Genomic DNA, 21,230 nt, shown 5'->3' with positions numbered 1-21,230 from the left:
CTGTCTTAAGTCTGTCTTAAGTTTGTCTTAAGTCTTAAGACAAACTTAAGACAAAATCCTAACTTCTGTGAATACCAAAAGTAGTAAGTTCATTCTGTGAATACCAAAAGTAGTAAGTGCATTCTGTGAATGTCAAAAGTAGTAAGTGCATTCTGTGAACACCAAAATAGCAGTAAGTTTAGGATTGAGTCTTAAGTTCATTCTGTGAATCGGGCCCTCGATATGTAAATACCTTGACAAGTTGCGTTTTAGATACTGATTCCTTCCTCGCTGGGATAGTCTGGGCATCACACAATAAGCTTTATCTTTCAAAGTTAACAGGGAAGACTCACTGAGACGTCCCCAATGTTCAATAATGGCAGATAGCCAAGGAAAAAGATATTCCAAGTGCCCATCAGGCTTGCATTAAGTACTGCACCTACTGAGTTACTTTTGTTTCCTTTAATTCATAAATTTTGTATGCTATGCACAGAATCACACCTTAAGAGCTTCTGGGAGAATGCATCCGAAAAAACATCCCTTTGTTTCAACCAGGCAAACTGTTGAAACAATAAGCAGAGTGCACGTTGCAATCACACAATATCCAGGTGGATAACATTGCATAACTACAGTATTCTCACCACTATCAATTGTTGATCGCATAGATGAGATTTTATACTAAACAAGTCCTTGTAGCTCAGTGCCTTAAAAACTATTTATTATTTAATGCTGCAGGTGGTTGGCTGTTTTTTGGTAACATAACCACCGAAAGACAAATTCTAATTGTAACCGTGAGGGGAAAAACATTCATTCTAATACGTGATACATCTGTAGCATAAATATTACCATACAGTTGACGTTTCTGAAACAGACATTAAAATATCAAATAGGCAATGCCAATTTAAACATCTGGGGATTTCCATGAGCGAAACGGAAGTTTATGAAAAAGTCAAGTGTTGTACTAATGACATCGCAACATTTAAACAAGCCATCATAGAATTTGTTGGATCCCGGTCATGGATTACACTCTCTCTCACCTTGTGGGCCCAACAAATACTTACTTGCCACCATAAACCTATGAAATCTCACTAACTCAACTAATGAACAACCAGTAACAACCCATTAACTGTAGAAACGCGAATAACACCAAATGTCAATTGATAAAATCAACAAAACTTACTGCATGTGCTTAGATAAACATAAATACATTTGCAAGCCTATGGTAGATGCAAAACAGACACTACTTTTTATTAATACTATTATTAGTGGTAGTATTAGTACTATTATTATTAGCAAGTGAGTGAACACAACAAGAGAGCATGCAAAATAATTAGGTGTAATTGTATCAGCCTTCACTTCATATTCACGTTGGGAAACCCAAGACCCAAACACCCCACCTTTCTTACCAAGTTATGGCAAAATAAGCAGTGAGATGTTTAGATCTAGCGGGCAACTTTCAGATCCTCTATCGTTTCAAAAAGGAATTAGGAAATATTTGGATCCCCATTTTAGAATTGTTGTTTTGCTCACTTCCCCATGTCTGAGAACTAATTCAAAGTGGTGAAAGTCAATGGCAATATAGAGCTAGGGTAATAAACAATTACAGGTAAGTAAAACATTTTCTACAAAGTTCAAAACATGCACTTTGGCTATGCATGTGCTTGTTGGATTGCATTTTAAAGGTCTGATTTCAAAGCATGTTTTACCTGCTCTTTATTAATGCGGAGAAGTGCAACTAATCACACAAAACGGCGTAAAGCTTGTTAATTTATATTCTTTTTCTCGTTGCATTCGTTGTTGTTTTCTTTCTGAATGTTTTGCTTGTTCTGCTTTTCATTTGGTTTGGCCTCTATATAATACCCTCCAGAGCTCAGAAGACAGCGCTAGAATCTCCATCACATTTTTTCGTCTTTTCCGGGTTATGCGATTGGTAAAACTTCTGAGCAGAGGAGAAGGAATCCGAACATTATTGTGGACGTTCATTAAATCCTTTCAGGCAAGTTTGAGATAATGCATGTCATATAGTCATCTCTGTCTCGTCTTTTTTGCGCCCTGACCATCCCAACTTTCTTCCAACTTTCTACTGCAATCATGTATTACCTATTCCCTTCTATTTTTGTCTTTCTCCTCACCAATCCACCTATTTTTCCTTGTTGATCATTGATTACTTGTTTAGCAAACATTCTTAATATCTCCTAATATAGATTTATAATATCTCCATAATTGGCCACAAGCTAAGAGCGGCTTATTAGTATATGGTGTAGCCATAAGCAACAAGCATTTGCAAAGTCAATATGTCTGGTTCATATCTCAACTTGCTTCTTTATTGTTAATTGGTTATTTTGTGTATCTTATCGTGGATGGACGTATATATGACTACAACAATGAGTCAGTGGGTGGATGAATGGATGATTCAATCCATGCACTCAATCACTCCACACCCATGCCCAAGATCACTCATCCTTTCACTGATGCATTCCTTCTTCCACCAATTGCCTCATTCTTGAAGTTACTCACACTCCCACCCACAATACCGGGCACAATCCACCACACATATTTACCAGGCAATAAAAATATATTTCCACTTCTAAGCCAGACCTATTTGCTCTTTGATTGAGTTCATTTTACATGGCAGTCTTTCAAGTTTTTGCATGCTATGGTTTTTGGCACTGATTAGGATATTAGTGGTGACTGTGCATCTTCAACTCATTCACCGTGACATATTTGCAGCTATGTGAGGAGTGTCAATTAGTGTTTATATGGATCTTAGCCCCTACAAGATGGTCTTCTTTAGAGCTATGCATGCAGTTGCAGGCAGCACTTTACTGATAAGTGATACTTTCTACCATTGGACAGCTAGACTGAGCTATTTGAAGAATGTGATCTTTCGGGATCTCCATAGCAAGCAATGTGTTGCATACCAAGTGCTCAACTGTGGAACCTGGAGAACTGAGTTCAAATACAGGCTTTCCAACTTGAACATACTGTTCGATCCTCCATAGATGTTTGCAGATGGCGACACACATTTGGGTACAAAGCGATCAACAAACTGCGTTTCTGCCCTCCTGTAGAATTGAAGTCCATTCTTTCTTCATTTGAATTCATTTAAAGAAATCAGATATCTCTGGGCTGCCCCTACCCTGAGTTTATTTGAGCAGTGTTTTTCCTGAGTATGGTGTGCGTTCTGTTGATTGCTTTGTACGGAAACACACATCAGCACCTGCAGACATCTGCTGTAACCAAAAAGACGTGATCGATTAACGTGAAAAACTAGATATAGCCGTGGCCAAGATAGAGACCGCTACTGGCGCTCGGTGAGGACTCCTGTTGTGCCCCAGGCTGAAAATCCTGAAAGACACAGCGCAGGGACCTCGAGCGAGCCCTGCTGCTGCTACTTACATCTGGCGAGGAGTCCTCGAACTGCGGCGGTGATTCAAGCTATCCTGGCTGATGAAGGCTGATAGCCAGAAACTGGTCCTAGGATGCTTGATTCCGGTCCAGGGAAGACATGGCTTGGCAGTTCGGGCTGGACTGTTGCCATGAGGCACAGGGTCAAGACTGATTTGCATATGGCCATGTCTGAACTGGGGTGGCTTGGTGAGCCAAATAACGATGGATTAAACCCAGATCTGTGACTGGGGGTGAATGTTTTGCCATTGTGCAACATTCCATCTATCATCTTGTGTGTTTTGCTGTTCAATGCAAAAATAACAGGTGATGGACAGAATGCAGAACAATGTCATACATTCACCCCAGTACAGAGATCTGGGCCTAAATCCATCGTTTTTTTGCACTCCACACCACCCCAGTTCAGACATGGCCATCTGCAAATCAGCCTTGACCCTGTGCCTCATGGGAACAGTCCAGCCCGAACCGCCAAGCCATGTCTTTCCTGGACCGGAATCAAGCATCCTAGGACCGGTTTCTGGCTATCAGCCGTCTTCAGCCAGGATAGTTTGACTCCAGTGGTGTGGAGAGCATGGGACTCACGTCTGAGCATACCCATCCCACTCGGGGTGACAAATGCAAAAATACCAGTTAATGGACAGAATGCAGTTTTGCTGTTCACACATTAGAGTCGGTCACGGCTGACGCAGGCAATTGAGGGACACAGATGAGGAAGTCTTAACCCAAACAGGAGAGTGGACCACTGGAAACAGGTGAATCCTCACAGGGAAATGCAGACACGGACATGGAGGAAGTAGAGGAACATGGACAATCCATACTTACACACCTAAACAAAATTTTGGCTGCCATAGCAGACACGAAAGCCACCCTACATCAGGACATAAGGACAGTTTTGGTAGGGCTGGGCATCCTGCAAGCAGAGTACCACAGACTGGCACATAGGATGAAAAATGTAGACCTTGCCCTGGAAGAGGTGCAACCAGAGCAAAAGAAGACTACCCATCAACTGAATGAACTAAACAATAGGGTGACAGAAAGGCGGGTCGAGGCGGGTCGAGGATGCCGTAGGGCATAGCAGCCCCAACAACATTAGAGTGGAGGGGATCGCGGAAGGCACGGAAGGGACAGATATGGTGGCAATCCTGGACAAATGGCTTCAGCAGACAGTTCCCCCGGGGTCCCTTTCTGAGTACTTTGCACTCGAAAGGGCACACAGGGTCCCATCGCGGACATTGGGGCCCGGGTGGCCCCACGGCCAGTGGTAGCATGACTGCCGTATTATGTAGATCGAGATGCTACAATCAAACATTCATGAGCTCATGGTCCTTAAGTAATACACAACAGTAAAGTGTTGGTGTTTCCCGACTTAACAGAGAAAGTGCAGGCACAACGCGCATCATTTCTGGAAGTGAAAAAGGTACGCAGAGCGGATGGTATACAGTACTCAATGCAGTTCCTGGCCCGGCTCTGCATATAGCTAGAAGTGAATACATATTTCTATGACTCTCCAGCTGAGGCGTAGCCATGGTTGGAAAGCTACAGGGCAGACTCCCTGCCCCCGGAACCATGCAATAGCCTGAACGTGGCACCCAAGCCCCAATGGAGGAGGCTACGGAGAAACACCAAGCATCTCAATCTGCGAAAACCAACTTCCTTTCAGACGGCACAGGAGTGAAAGGCGGCTCTCAAGGCTGTGGCACAGGTAATGTCAACGCCGCTAGAGGATGGCAAAACAGCAGAATCCTCTGACCATGGAACTGACCATTCTGACACTAGAGAATCGATGAGGAGTGAAGTGAGGCTCCCAGTAGTTCCACCTGGCTCACTGGATGCACTGATATGAACTAGACTTGAGGTGCTAGCAGAATCAGGTGATATGGTTGGGGAGTCGGAGCAGAAGGGGAGGGCAAAGTGTAAAGTACCAGAAACAATAGTGAGTGAGGTGGTGAGATTAAGGGGAGCGATATGATGTAACGGAAAAAAGTACCTATATCGGATGGAAGAGATATAAACAGGCAGCAAGGAGACGAGGTTTAGTCGTTGATAGTAGTGGAATTGCAGCGGCCTTACACTGCGGCCTGGGCAAGGACAGGAGAGCAGCCGACTTATCTTGAATCATGCCCCAAATAGACACCTGTTACCATGATGTGGTTAGACGCCTTCTATTTCTATATTTTTATACTTACTTCACAAGTTTGGGTGGCCAGCTGTTGCGAAGCTGCTCTAGGGAAGAGGAGTTGTTGGGTTACTGGGTTTATTCATATCCAGTGGTGCTTGTGCAGACGCATCATGGGGTGGGCATGGGGGAGTGGTGAGGGGTGTGGAACAGTTCTAAGACATGCCTAAGTTGAACATGCAGGATACGCACCTAAAAATTTAATTCATATCCTGGAATGTGAGAGGAATGGGATCACCTGCCAAAAGCCATAGGATACATAGTTATCTCATTAGAAGGGGTGTGCAAGTAGCTATGCTGCAGGAGACCCACTTAACTGTGAAAGAGGGAACTAGATTATGGCGAAAGTGGGGAGGCCACATACATGCTTCCACCTTCTCTGCCTTTTCTAGCAGGGCATTAACATGGATAAGAGCTAATGTACCATTTGAACTTGTACATGCATGTATAGAATAGTCGGCTAAGGTGCTCAACCTCGGACCTGGAGAACTGGGTTCGAGTCTCGGTAATGACGCTAAAACATCCTGTGATTCTGGGCAAATCACGTAATCTCCCCGTGCCTAACAAAAATGAATGTGTGTCCTCATGTAACGTAACTGGTGCTATGTAAAGCGCTCTGATACCCAATTCGGATTCGGGTCAAGTTCGCGCTAAAAAGTCTTGCAAAAAAAAAAAATAATAATAGATATGTATTAGTGCAGGATAGGCTGCTGGGATGGGAGATCACTTTAGGAAGCATATACGCGCCTACTCACGATCAGATTCATTTCTTGGAGAAATTGTCCTCACCACTGTCTGCTCTGGGCCCCACTGACTTATTTCTTGGGGGAGACTTTAACTGTGTGGTGAACACCACACTGGATAGATTCACCCCTCCATTGTGTGGAACGTCTGTCCCAAACTAGCTCGTAGATTTGGCGACTGGCTGAAACAGTGGGAATTAACAGATGTCTGTAGGGTACAACATGGCGCACAGCGAGACTATTCTTACTACTCGCATCTGTATGATCTTCACACTAGATTAGCTCTGTTTGTCTGTTTGGATCATTTAACAGGGGCAGTGACGCACTCTCAATACCTGGAGTATACTTTTTCAGATCATAATCCATTACTCCTTATCATCCACCAGTTGCGGAACGGGCTGTTACCCCGACTTGGCGGCTAAACCCCAATCTCCTCACGGACGGACACTTTAAGCACTCTCTCGACGCGACAATCACTGAATAATTCCAGCATAATGATGACTTGACAGACTTCGGGGCCACGGAATGGGAGGCGTTTAAGTTTGTGGTAAGAGGGCACTGCTTGGGACAAACAGTGGATCTGAGAAGAGAACTTCTGACTGAAATGGCCCAGTTGGAAAACACGCCTATATGACCAGGGCCTCCAAGTGTCTAATGACGTACAAACACATAAGCAAAGAGACAACAACAGAAATGAGTATACCAGTGTATTGGAGAGGCTACGAAAATTTGACCTTCATGAATACCATACCAGGGTACATGAGGAGGGGGGCAAAGCGGGCAGACTATTAGCCTGGCTAGTGCGACCGTAGTCAAGAGGGACACCCATCACGCATATCACATCTGCATCTGGTGGGAGCTTATACTCCCCTAAAGCAATAAATGAGGCATTTAGTTCATATTATGAAAGGTTATATGAGGCCCCAAACCGGTACCGGTAGAAGAGAGGTATAAGAGAGTTTTTGTCACCGCTGCCACTACGGACGTTAGACCCCCAATTGCGTGAAGCTTTGGGAGGACCGGTGACAATCATGAAATAAGGGGAGCCATCAGAGAGATGGCCGTGGGTAAGACTCTGGGACCGCACAGCCTGCTGGGGGAGTTTTATTCAGCAATGGCACATATATTGACCCCTAAATTGGAAATATTATATGCGGAGGCCCTGGAAGTGGGAGCACTGCCGGTGTCAACAAGAGATGCTTTGGTGATACCGCTGCCAAAAACAGGACATGGGGGAGCGCAGGTATTGTGGGCCCAACCTCTTTCTATGCTGAATGTTGATTTTAAATATAGCAAAAGAGGAATGACTGAATAAACAGCAGTGTAGTATACAAGTGTTATATGAATAAACAACCAAGTATGAAGTTGTAAACACTTGCCGAGTTGATATAATTAGGAACCTGGATGATCTATATTGTAATACTAAGTAAGTCTGTTGATGCCTATATGTATGTTACTATGAATAACTTTAAGAAAACTGCTAATAAAAGCATATCTAAAAAAAAAGACTTGGTATATTTACAAGTTCTTCAGACAGGAGGTCATAATCCAACTGTATTATTTTTGTGATATTTTTTCCCCTGTTAAAAAAAGGAATTTGAAGTAATGATGGACTGTATGTAATCATGTTCTGCAACTATCAATGTACAAACTGAAGAAACACAGTCTGTTTTCTTCTGAAACTATGCTGTGGTACAGTGTTTTCATAACAATGTTTTTTAATTGTATGGTATGTATGGAGATTGAGAGTGTGTGAAGGGTTTTTTGGGGGTATGACAGCATTTTTATATAATAAATTAAATCATATATGAAATATTGTGTTGCAAGTTTATTGATCAATTCCATTTGAATAAAGAAAATAATCTTATTTTGTTACTAGAAGAAATATGTTGCATTATTGAATACGTGACTCTCCTTTGAGCATTGACAGAGGTGGGTTGTTCTGCTCTTCATATTCCCATTGAATATAAACCAAGCAATGCATGCTTGCTTTCTTTTCAGTCTTTGTGCCCCATCACTTCATTAGTAATGGTACCTGTAAATATTACATCTGAAATACAGCTTTCCAAGTGCAGCATGTTTTAATAAAAGAATAATAATTTTAATTTTAGAAATGATACCGACCACACAAACCATTTGTTAATTTGATTGAGGGCCAGATGTATGACCCTATTTTGCATGTGCAAACTGTTTTGCAAGCTGTTTGCGCATGCAAAATCCAATAGGGCCATGTACAATCCCTATTTAGCAAATCACAATTTTTTTGCAACTCGCTAAATAGGAATTGTGAGTCACTATTAGTAAGGGGCATTCCAAGGGCGTCCCCAGGGACCACTACCTGCCCTTAAAAAATGAAACAAAAATGTTTCATTTTTCTTTTTTTAAATACATCCCGTTTTCCTTTAAGGAAAACGCTCTGCATTTAAAAAATAACTGCTTTATTTAAAATGAAGGGTGTTACCCACAGACCGGTCCCAGGATGCTTGTTTCCGGTTCAGGGAAGAGGTGGCTTGGAAGTTCGGGCTTGGCTGTTCCCATGAGGGACACGATCAAGACTGATTTGCGTATTGCTGGGTCTGAACTGAGGTGGCGAAGTGAGCTAAAGAATGATGATAGAATCAATCCAGATCTGTGACTAGGGATGATTGCCTGAAAAGTCTCAGCGCTCCGTCCATCATATCCTTGTGTTTGCTTTATTTAAAAGCAGTCCCAGACATGGAGGCCTGCTGAGCCCAGCAGGCCACCATACCAGGGAGAGCCAGCCATTTCTAATGGGGTCGCAAATTGCGAGTACCTTATTAATATGCATGAGGCATACAATTTGCGACCCCATTAGGATTCGCTAACAGTGTCTCAGACACTGTTGTACATGGCATTTAGCGACTCGCAAATTGTGAGTCGCAATTGAGCGCATTTGCGAGTCGCTAAATGACAACGTGGTAGATCTGGCCCATAGATTCTTTCACAAAGGCTCAGTACCCCGAGCTCTTACTTTTGTACCACTTAAGTCAAAAACACGTCCTTGAAGATTCTTTTTAGGGAAGTTGTGATGTTATCATGGCTGCTAAACATTAATGTACGTAGTCCACTCAGACAACTGGAAAAGATGTTTGGATTAATTTCCTGCTAGAAAATGGGTTACTGATTGACTGGGGTGTGAGCCCTGGTCAAGCAGCAAACACAATCCTGGTTAGGGTAAGGCACAAGCCAACCCCAAACTAACCTGTGCTCACCCCCTGGTAGCTTGGCACAGAGCAGTCAAGCTTAACTGAGAGGCAATGTTTAAAGTATTTGTGCAACACATCAAACAGTAAAACAGTGACACTACCACACAAAAAACACCAGTTTAGAAAAATAGAGCTTCATTTAATAAATAAAACAGGACCCAAACAACAAAAATCCAATCAGCAGAATTGGAGTATGACCGACGGTTCGCAATGTTTTTCTGTGTAAGGGGTGTGGTTCCGGTGCAAACTGGACCGCTGAGCCACACCAATGGTCCAGCACCTTAGGGTCACCTCTTGGGAGTCAGGAACTCGCTGGAGAAGGGTCCAGGGGTTGTCGGGGAGCATTCTATGTCCCTGAGGCTCAAACCAGGAGGCCAGTACACTAGCTATTTGAGTCTCTCTGGGGTCCTGGGCTCAGGTTGGATTACAGGTCCAATTCTTCCTCTCAAGGCAAGAAGACAGCATACAGTAGGTCAGAACAGTAAGGTAGCAGCTCCTTCAGAGTAACAGTCCAGCAGAGTGGTAGTCCTTGTAGCAGCACAACAGTCTTTCCTGGCTGAGTATCCACAGGTCCAGAAGTGTACTGATGTGGGGGTGTCTGAGGTTCTGCTTTTTGACACTGATTCCCTGGTCTGGAAGGTGGGAGAAGCTTTTATACAGAGTCTATGAAGTGCATGGAATTCCCTACATCCCCTGCAAATGTCTACAAGCTGGCTGAAGTTACAATGCAGGGTTGTTAAGCCTTTTGCACGGAGACAGGACACAGCCTAATCAGGTGTAAGTGAGGCTGGGCACAGCTCCTTCCTCTCATCCTGCCAGTGATGGCCCATCCAGTCACACCTAAGTTCCAATTTTGTTTGGCTGTCTAGGAGGAATAAACAAAGCCCAACTGCCAACTGCATCCAGTCATGTGACCAGAAACAGTATGCAGGCACCAAATGGCTAAGCCAAGAAATGTCAATTTCTCAAAGTGGTATTTTTCTAATTGTAATTTAAAATGCGACTTCATCATAAGTTATGATTTTAAATTCAGATTCCATTTGGAAATTAAACTTAAAAAATGTAGTAGGGCAACCCCAATGGTATCCTATGGGAGAGATAGGCCTTTCAGTAGTGAAAAACGAATTTGAGTTTTTCATTTCCAGGACATGTAAAACTCAAAAGTGCATTCCCAACTTTTTAAATAAACTGTACCCTGCCCTCTTGGCTATCCAAGGCATACCCTAGGGGTGACATATGCAAAAGGTTTATTTTTCCCATGTCAACATGGCAGTTTAAACTGCACACACAGACTCTGCAATGGCAAAGGGCTACTTAAGTGGGTGTCACAAACACTGCTGCAGGCCCACTTGTAGCGTTTAATTTACAGGCTCAGGGCACATGTAGTGCACTTTACTAGGGACTTATAATTAAATTAAACATGCCAATTGGGTATAAGCCAGTGCTACCATGTTGTAGGCAGAGAGCACATGCATTTTAAGAACGGGTTAGCAGTGGTAAAGTGCCCAGAGTCCTATGGCCAGGAAAAAACAGAGTCAGCAAAAACAGGAGGTCTGAGGGCAGACATTTAGGGGGAACCACGCCAAAAATGCCAGGCCTAACATTCTCTATCTCTGATTACAAAATGTTTCACTGTAAGAGCAGTGTAATGATATTTGTCTAATATTCCTACTCCAATATTTCCAGAGCAATGTTCTCTTTTCATTCTTCGAAGTCTTCAGAACAGTTTTCCTGAATATATTATGATACCCAGCAGGAAGCATTTTATCAGGAGTTTATTTTTTTACTTGGACTTTATGGCACCTGCTTTCTTGTTCTTTCTAATTGCTGATGCTGGAGTCAGTCTCTCTCAAAGTCATTACTTCTTCGTGCAGAATAATACAATTCAATCAATCAATCAACAAAATTTGTATAGCGCGCTACTTACCCCTAAGGGTCTCAAGGCGCTGAGGGGGTGGGGGGGTCGCTACTGCTTGAACGGCCAGGTCTTGAGTTGTTTCCTGAAGGAGAGATGGTCCAGGGTCAGCCGTAGGTGAGTGGGAAGGGAGTTCCATGTCTTGGCTGCCAGGAAGGAGAAGGATCTTTCTCCGATGGTGGTTTTCCGAAATCGTGGGATGGAGGTGAGGGCGAGGCTGGCGGATCGGAGCTGGCGGGTGGGTGTGTAGAATGTGAGGCGGCTGTTGAGGTACTTCGGGCCCATGTCGTGGAGAGCCTTCTGTGCGTGGGTGAGGAGTCTGAACGTGATCTTCTTGTTGACGGGGAGCCAGTGCAGGTATTTCAGGTGGGCAGAGATGTGGCTGCAGTCTCTCTGCATGATCTTTCATACAATATTCTTGCCCGGTGGCATATTTTTTTGTATTTTTAGCGTCAGCTGTTATTAATGATAAACTGGTGTTAAAGATTCCCTCGACACAGTCTGTTTCTTACAGATTATCTTACCTTCTCTATTTTACAAGGATGAAGTTGTGATTTTATTTGTATTTTTAATTCCATATTTGTTAAGAACTTGCATGTCTAAATGTTTCTTGGCCTGTATACTTTTTGGTGAATATAAGCAGGGGTTTGTTACACATCTACATTTCAGATGGTTATGTTGTTTGAGGTGGACGCTTGTTCTAGAGGCCGGTCCATTGCACAGAGTTATCTCCCACCAAATCAGATGTCATAAGAGGACAAGAGAAGTAACAGCAGAGAGCCATGTGAACATAAATTAAGAGAAAGATCCGACCACAAGTATCAAGTGGAATGGCTTACCAATTAGATTTCCTTTTGAACTATGCAGATCCAATTGTGCTTAACCCCATTATGAACAACAAGCCAATATCCGGACCACAGTGGTTTAAAGGCCAATAAAATGCCGCCATCCGCTGTTCTGCTAAATTTAGTTGTGTTGTACCTTGGAAAATCCAGGGGAAGCTGTATTGCAAAAATTGGATCTTGATGAAATGTGCACATTGGTAGCTGAGACAAAAAGATGAAGAAATTTATCAATTGCAGCAAGATTTTAAGCTTCTCAATGCAAGATCTAGAAATGGAGTTAACCTGGTATTTAAAGGTAAACGTGTTAATAATCCATTTTGTAACCAGCGCATTAAACCACAGGGACTAGTTTGGGGTTTAAGCCAAGTTGAAACGGCCATAAACTCCGTCATCAATAAAGTTCAGTGAAAGGAAAGAAGGTTCTCCGGTTTGTTTCTCTTCACTTTCAGTTTGTTGTGACATTGTGACATGTGCCAGCATCTACCGAAGCATATAAGAGGGGAGCATTTCAGTAGTAGCATTCAAATTTACCTCCACTTTGAGGACGATAAATATCATCGTTATATGTAAGAAAACAAAAACAGTAAGAGTAGCCTTCATTTTTTTGCGAAATGTTCCAAAGGATTTCATAAATATAAGGGACACTGGCACACTTTGAAGCACACCAAAGATTAAAAGTGCCCTCTACCTGCACATCCTCCCAAGTGGGGTGGGGGCAGTGACTGTCAGGACGTCGAGGGGAGAAAATATCCAGGAAGAAATAGGAATCTCTGACCCTGATTGTGTGGAGTACAACCTAAAAGAGTGATCTTTCATCTTGACTCTTATAAGGACTGCAACAAACGGCTGATTTTGCAATGAAAAGAAGGGTGAATATGGCATTGTTTTTGGTCTCTCACTCACGGTGTTGTCAATTCTCAATTTCAGTTTGTTTTTAAGATAAGTACACTCCCAAGCGATATCCTCCTATTTATGAAATTGATGTCCTTCACCACCTATAACAATATATTTGTTATGACTTCTTAACATGTAGGATTTAAATATTTTAATGAAATCATTGACCTTCTTGCTGGCCCAGCTTCCTGCAGGCTTTCAGGGGGGTCACTGCTTACCTTTGTACTCTAAACACAGTAACAGAGACTATTGGTATTATGATTGCTCCTAAGCATGAAAGTTCAGAATTCAAATCACCCTTACAATATCGTGGTTATGCGAACTCTATCTCATGTGCTTTAAACAGTAATAAATTCATATATTAATTCCTTTTGGAGTATCAAATTAACAATGTTACCAGAAGTGGCAATATGTTATGCCATTAGTTAATACTTTTTAGGTCGAGCATTTGAGACCTCTTCTATATACTTTAGTATATACTTATATATTAGTATATACTTATGTAGTTTGTGAGCTCTGGAGATCAGCCCTAGGACTTGTCTACTTCTACTTAGGGACTTTTTTTCTGTTCAACTACCTCTATCTAACTGTCTTAATACATTATTTTATTTAACTGTCTTAATAAAAAAGGACCCTCAGTTCTGCTGAGGAAACGACTTTTATTTTAATTCTGGCAACTGCCTCTATTTAACTTTCTTGATAGAAAACGACCAGCAGAAGTCAGTAAAATACCAGAATCACTTTAGCATTCTCTAGATTCCAGTCCATAGAAATTGTCTTCCACGAGCACCCATAGACAATAATATTTTTTTCAAATCTTGTATTTTCAGTGATATGACCACTGAAGGCCCTGATTTTATATTAAAGACAGAGCTTTGGATTACACCATTTCCTGCTGAAAGGCAATATTTCTCTCCATGTGTTTCCATACCTGGCTGTCATGCAGTTTGGTGCTTACTTTCCACCATGTTAAAGAACAGGAGATGTTTCAGCACCCAGGCTAATGTGCTGTATAGCTAAATACATATAAGGCGCTAAAGGCGAGATCGATTGCATTGCAAATGCTTGTTCTTTCTGATTCTTTGCTCCTGTAGCTGCATTAATCTCATCAGTAAGTACAACATTTTGACCACGAGTCTCCCCAAGAAAGGTGTACCAGAGCAGGAACTGTAAACTACATTTGCATGTACTGTTTTGTTGGCTGATAAGTTCACTCTCAGCTCTCTGGTTACAGAAGACCCTTCCAGAGACCCACGACGTAGAGAATTCAGTTTAAAATGGTTGTGTACGGTGTTGTCATTCCATTGCGGAAGTCATTACCAGGAAAGAGTTCTACAGTAATAGCTGTTCAAGACATCTTAACCAGCTAACGGAGCACTCCTTGATCGTCAGCCTTCACATTTTTTCACTTGCCAAAAGATTATGTAGACTAGTTCACCCTCGAAGTATAAATATTATTCTATTTGCCCTTAGAATTGGATGCTGAATCATCATATCTAGCGAAGGGTGGGAAACCTTGATGTAATCAGTCCTATCAGGCTCTGACACATTTACTGCATGATCGATCTAATTATTCTTTATTTTACTCCCTCTATAAATAAATATTGCGAAACGCAAAATAATAAACAAATGTAAACAACTGCAATATTAGGTAAGACAAATAAACAGGTGGAATTACAAGTTCAAGACATGGGGTAAAGCATATGTATTTTGCATGTTTGAAGGCATCCTATTTATTTAAAGTCTTGATGGTATGAAATAGTTTATTTATTTTCTAATATGTAATACAACATTTCCAAGGCCTGTAGACTGTGCACTGGAGCCAAACAGATTGCCATTCTTTGAAGCCCACATCAGATTTACTAAAATTTCCAATAATATTACCGAATTATCAAATTAATGTGAGTCCTTTTCTTTTTCAGGCCCTGCCGTATGTTGCTCTACTGATAGCTATGCTGTTTTTCATATATGCTGTTATTGGTATGCAGGTAATTATTTACAATCTATTTTACAAATATTTCTAGTCAGAAAAACATGAAAGTTTGCATGCTTTATTTTGGGCTGCATTTGTACAATTGGGCTGCTGGCCCGAGCATTTTCACCATCCCTGTGAATGTAGCCAATCGTAGTAGTTCGCAATTTGCGAAGTACCTCATGCATACTAATGTGGTAGGTTGAATTGCGACCCAATATGATTCTGCATTTTGTGACCAGCCTATTAATACATAGGTAGGTTCATAAAATATAAATGCATTTGGTAAAAGTCAGTGCACTTTTACTGAATTCATTTTAGTACATTCCAGGTAAGAAATGGCAAATTGCGAATCATTAAATGTCGGAAATCACGATTTCTTAACAGGAATCTTTGTATATGAGGGCCAGAGTCTTTGATCTACAACTCCCCGAATCCATGCGTCAGCAATAAGACCCCTTCCATGACTCCTAATAAAAATCCTGGCATTCAGCACGTTTCAGATCATATGTGAAACTTGTCTGTTAAGAATTCTCATGCAAAATAAAGGGGGGGAGGGGGTAATTATTTTCACAGCTTGACTATTCCAAATGTAAGCGTTTTCACACTCTGACTCCCATCGAACACATACTTTTGAAACTATAACACTTTCAAAGTGTTTACTACCTGATTCGATTGACAACAAAGTCCAATCTGTGGTGCGTGCTTTGCTGAACTGAATGGAAAGTCATTGCAGTGTGGGAACAGATGTGTCTACAATGCTAGTCCTGGGCATCCTCTTTTTTCTCCACCTCTCCCACAAAAAAGGATAAAATGTCCCGACTAGCTGTACGTACCCACCAATACTGACTAGTATAGTGATCTTTGTAAAAGAGTAAAATGTGGCTGCATTTCAAGGCAGCTGTGCCAAAACAGCGGCCTGTCGGGATATATTTAGCCACACGCCTGCTCACTTTCTGCTCTCTATGTCACCGAATGGGAGGTGTGCATTTTGGGATCCATTACTAGGAGAATGCAGGATGTCTATCTCTGTGACATCATTCTCAAACTGGCAACCCTGCAGCCATTCCGATCTTAAGAAGGGCAGATCATCTGCCACCCTAACAATCATATAACATGTTCTTGTGGCTACTAGCTATTGGAATATATTGAGGTGATGTGACATATAGTCGTAATAGTATGTGAAAGAATTTAGAGGAAATACACTTCAGTGTTTTTTTTCATGCTAGGGTATGATGTCTGAAATATTTCAATTTAAGTAAAGTTTGCAGTGCTTAACAGCAGTAAAACATAATACAAAATTGCAATATAAACTGAAGAAAGAACGCAGGGACAGAACGTTACATAATGTTAGCATGAGCAATGGCAACAAAAGATAAACTAATTAGGGAAGTCTTCAAGCCCACTTTGTAGATCATCATCAATCATGCAACCCCATTCTAATCTATCATCTTTAGATTCAGAAGATTTACATTCTTACACCATTCTCTGGCCAGGTGTCTTGCTATTGGTTTGGAGGAGTCACCTAGGGGAGGTGGAGATCAGCGGCCCCTGGTATGTGGCAGAGTTCCCTGTCTACATCAGCCAGCTAGATCTTCAAGCATTCCCCTTGTCCCTCAGAGATTCAAGCAGTCCTGACCCTGCTCCAGTCGGAACATTCCAGCCCTAAATGCCAAGCCAGGTCCTCCTTGAACTGGCATCCTGAACCGGGTTTACCCTAGTTATGGGCTCATCAGCTGGGTACAGCTTGGTTCCAGTAACACAGTGTGCACAGACCCACATCTTGGCATTCCTGTCCCACTTAGGGTGACACACTAAGTATACGAAATGCTTGAAATTGTTATTTTGCACACTATGTCACCTCAGTTTGGGCTTAACCATATGCACATCAGTCTTGAACCTGCTCTAGTCAGAACACTCCAGCCTGAACTGCCAAGCCAGGTCCTCCCTGAACTAGAATAAAAGCAACTCAGGACTGGTTTTGCCCTAGTTATATCAGTCTGGTACAAATTGGTTCCAGTTACAGAGTGAGTTGATTTTGAAGACCCTGGTGACCTTCCTCCTTAGGGTAGTGATGCCATCCCATGTGGACCAATTTATCGCCTCACTAGCCTTCTTCACTCCTCCTCACCATTTGATCCCTAGAAAGAGGAGGATATACTCCTTTGCCTTTACCCGAAGAGGGAGCTGAGGTTTCAAATTGACTATTGAAATGATCATCTAGTAGATGATCAGCTCTTCATCGACGTCTCAGGTGCAAAGAAGGGCAGGCCAGCGCAGAAAAGGACCCTATCAAGACATATAGTCTTCTTCATCAAGTTCTGCTATGCACTGGCCAATAAGCAGCCCCTGGTGGCCCTGGGAACTCAGTCCACAAGGGCTAAGGTCCTACACAGGAATTGGCTTGAGGGGTGACTGTTCTTGATATCAGCCAGTCTGCGACGTGGGCATTGATATATACGTTCATAAACCACTACTGCCAGGTCTGATGTGAAAGTAACTCTGCTTGCTCAGTCCTGCAAGGCGTTTTGGCCTAGCCAAACCCCTCTACCTTTGGGAGGTACTGCTTTGGTTAGATACTAATCTAAAGGTAAGTAACTTGTTCTTTTGGATGCCTCGCTACTAAGTTAGGGGACCCATTGTCATGACAGTCACTTTAATGCAAATTGGTCAGCATGGGAATCTCAACTCTATGGACATCTTTTGAAGTTTAGAGCAGTGGGGTTGAGACTCAAACAGATATATCTTAGCGTGCAGGGAAAACAGGTTCAGATTTTTTACCAGCAAGGCGAAGACCTCTGTGTGAAGAATCAATACCGAATGTCAACAAAAGAATTGATTTACCAGCAATCCATCTAGTAAGTTGTAGTAACAATATAGTAGAAGAGCTCAGCAGGAAACCTTTGACAAGCCGTGAATTGGAGGTGTGGTACCAAAATATGTTTGGAAATCGTCTGGCATAAATATTGTGTCCTAAATATCTGCAAAGGTATTGTCTGTTGGAGTTAATATTAGGAAATCTACTCAAAATGGGACAATATTTTTGTAAATTATATGTAGGACACATTATTTATGTCAGATGATATATCTGTGTATGTTGTGACATAAGTGATGCAAGTATCACATTTACTTTTTCATAGTGGAGGCGTCCACAGACACCTGCTTGCTCCTGAACTCAGCTTAACACATGTCAGAATTTCGAAAGGGAAAAGGTTCTCTGGAATGAAGAAGAAAGCTTTCACAGGCTCTATCCTAGGAGGCACCTATCAATGGTTCCTTTAGGATAAAATATATACAAGCAGATGATAATGTTTTTGTAGGATGTAGGGATACCCCACGCTGCAAAGATGTTATTCATCCTGGTCATGAGTTATTGATGACAACTCCTCTACTAAAGAAAAGCATGAATACTCATCAATGATTATGATGAGATGATGTCTGTTTCCTAGGCGCCCAAAAAGATCAACAGCAACTTTTTCCCAAACTTGTGTCGGAAGGTCACACATTGTTATTGGATGCTGCGTTACTTTAGGGGAAAGGCAGTTGCAAAGATGACATTATTTTAGTTCCCTCTCAACCCACTCATCTAAACCCGGGAACAACACTCGGTCTCTTAGGGCTCTTTTGGTAGCTACAATGCCACAATGTCCTCCGTGGGCTAGTTCAATGACCTGTTGTCTTAGGCTCTCAGGTATGACAATTCTTGAGCCTCTCAGGACAACACCTTTCTTGGTCACGGACAGTTCACCCTTTACATATTTTAAATTCAACATCATCAGAAAAAGGGCAAACACTTTTCTTCCAGGATCAAGCTGAAATGTTATCTTTCAGGATGAACATGTTCTTGTCCGCATTAGTAGAAGCAGTAATCTGTTCAATAGATAGAGCTACTGGCTTACTGGATTTCGCAATGAAGTTAATGCACTCCTCCGCTGTTTTGGAAGTCGAACTGAGGTGGTGCAGCGTTACTCATGAAAAGTAATCAGCAGGGATCTGGTCTTTACCCGGCATGTGTACAATTGCAAAGCCATACTCTTGCAGACACACACCCCACCTCTCAATGTGAGTGTCATCTTAACTTTCAGATTTCCAAAAATGGTGATTAATGCTTGGTGGTCTGTTATGATAGGGACATTTTTCTATATTTAAACACATGATAATGTTCATAGGGCCAAACTACAGCCAGACACTTCTTCTCCAGTTGAAAATAGGCACATTCAGTGTCAGACAGGCTTCGACTGGCATAGGCTACAATGTGTCTTTGAGCATTGGGATGACCATTATGGGGAGCAAGAATTGCCCCCAGCCATAACAGCTTGATTTGTTCGACGTATAGCATCCTGAAATATTTCTGCAGCTGACAACACTCCAAAACTCAACCTTTTGTATCTGAACAAACCAACATGAGTCGAAAAAGTAGTGATGTACGTGCAGTTTTCTTCTAACTTGAGTTCAGGTTATTTCTTGTTCAGGTCAAGACGGGAGAAGACTTTGGTACCATTTAGTTGCATGGTCATGTCTGCTATGTGTAGACCAGGATGTGTTTCTCATTCAACTGCTTTATTGGCGTGGTGCATATTAACACAGATGCACACTGAACCCTCACTGTCATTTTTTGGCACCACCACTATGGGCGAAACCCATGGCGTAGGACCAGTGTAGTGCTCAATGATTTCATGTTTCAACAATGTTTCTAATATTTTTTTAATAGCTTCCTGCAAGTGGAAAACGACTCTGCAGTGCTGCTGGGCCACATTTCAAATGTCCTCATTGATGTGACATCGCAATTTTCATTGTCTTGAGCCTGCCTATCCTGTGAAATAACAATAGGATTTGACTCACAACATCAGATCGAGTGTGGAAGTTTTAATTGAGAGATATCAGTCCTGTGTCATCAGTGGCGGAAAAACTGAGTAGGCAGGCGCTGGATGAAGCTCCTTGAAGAATGTGAATTGGCGCTTGCACCTATACTGCTTTATGTTTCAGTGTCGCTGTAAATGAGCCTTGACCCTGCAACGGGGGTTTAGAAGCAGCCCACGTATACCATCATGTTTGATGGGTTTAGGCGTGGCACAGGAGATAGGCTGTTGAACTTTATGTCGGGCATGATGTTAATCAATACACCACTGTCTATAATAAAGGTTATGAGGCAACCTTTGACCCTCACTGTAAATTTGGGGCAATGTCCAAATGAATTCCATTGTTTCATTTGGTGGTTCGCTTTTGTTGTTTGTTCTTCCATGCAAGCAGCCAAACCTACATGTTCCTGTCATTCCTTGGTCAGTGCCATCAGTGTGCATCCATCTTCCCCACTGGCACTCGATAATTACGTTGATGAGTCTTTTTAGGGTGAAGTTAACAATGATCGACTTTGGACCTGTTTATGAACATGGCGGATAGGGTTACTCCTTCCCAAATGAGACAGATATCCTGTCCACCAAATTACAATTCCATTAAATCCAATGGAACTTCTAATACAGCAGACAGACTGTCTGCCACATTTGTGACAGAGAGTTAACCTGTCCGCTAAGATCGTAATCAGGCCATTTGTCTGGTTTCTACATGTTGTAACTGAGGTTGCTTCTTGGATTTGTGGACATGGCGAGAATGCATCTGGAACCTCCTGGCATCCATTGTCTGTTCTCGCCATGACGTAGTTAGTGTCTCTTTCGCTTTACAAACTGTTATGAAGTGCTTCTCTTTACCACAACAGTTGCACATTTGTCCTATGGGTGGACATTAGCCTTCATGTTGAAATAAAAGCCCAAATCAGAAACATAACTTTATCTTCTTTGTGGACGTCGACTTGCCTGATCTACCTTGCACTTGTGCTCGTTTTTTTTTATGAAAGCTGATTAATTTTTCACTGTTCCAGCTTCCATATCAGCAGCTTGTCAATTTGCTCTTTCTTCGGACCTTGCAACCATTGGTACTTTCTCTAATTAGAGCGGCTCTCTCAACATTCATCTTCTGAGTGACATCAATCGATGACTCTGAAACATACGACCTTTTTATCATTGAATTCACAAAACTAGCAGCGTGTGATTAGCACATCAAGCCTTTCAACAAAT

At 42.1% G+C, this 21,230-nt stretch overlaps 1 protein-coding gene across 2 annotated transcripts in view; it reads left to right on the top strand.

The window, feature by feature from the left end:
• CACNA1D (calcium voltage-gated channel subunit alpha1 D) overlaps positions 1-21,230 on the top strand; it is a 1,365,963-nt gene that overhangs the window by 996,281 nt on the left and 348,452 nt on the right. For both annotated transcript variants that reach the window (XM_078661595.1, XM_078661596.1), the window contains 2 exons: positions 1,847-1,975; positions 15,110-15,175. In XM_078661595.1, the coding sequence (XP_078517721.1) occupies positions 1,847-1,975; positions 15,110-15,175 (195 nt within the window). The remainder of the gene's footprint in view (positions 1-1,846; positions 1,976-15,109; positions 15,176-21,230) is intronic.

Source organism: Lissotriton helveticus, chromosome 9 (assembly GCF_964261635.1).
Source record: "Lissotriton helveticus chromosome 9, aLisHel1.1, whole genome shotgun sequence".
Classification (NCBI taxonomy): domain Eukaryota; kingdom Metazoa; phylum Chordata; class Amphibia; order Caudata; family Salamandridae; genus Lissotriton; species Lissotriton helveticus.
This window is presented reverse-complemented; position numbering and strand designations above follow the sequence as displayed.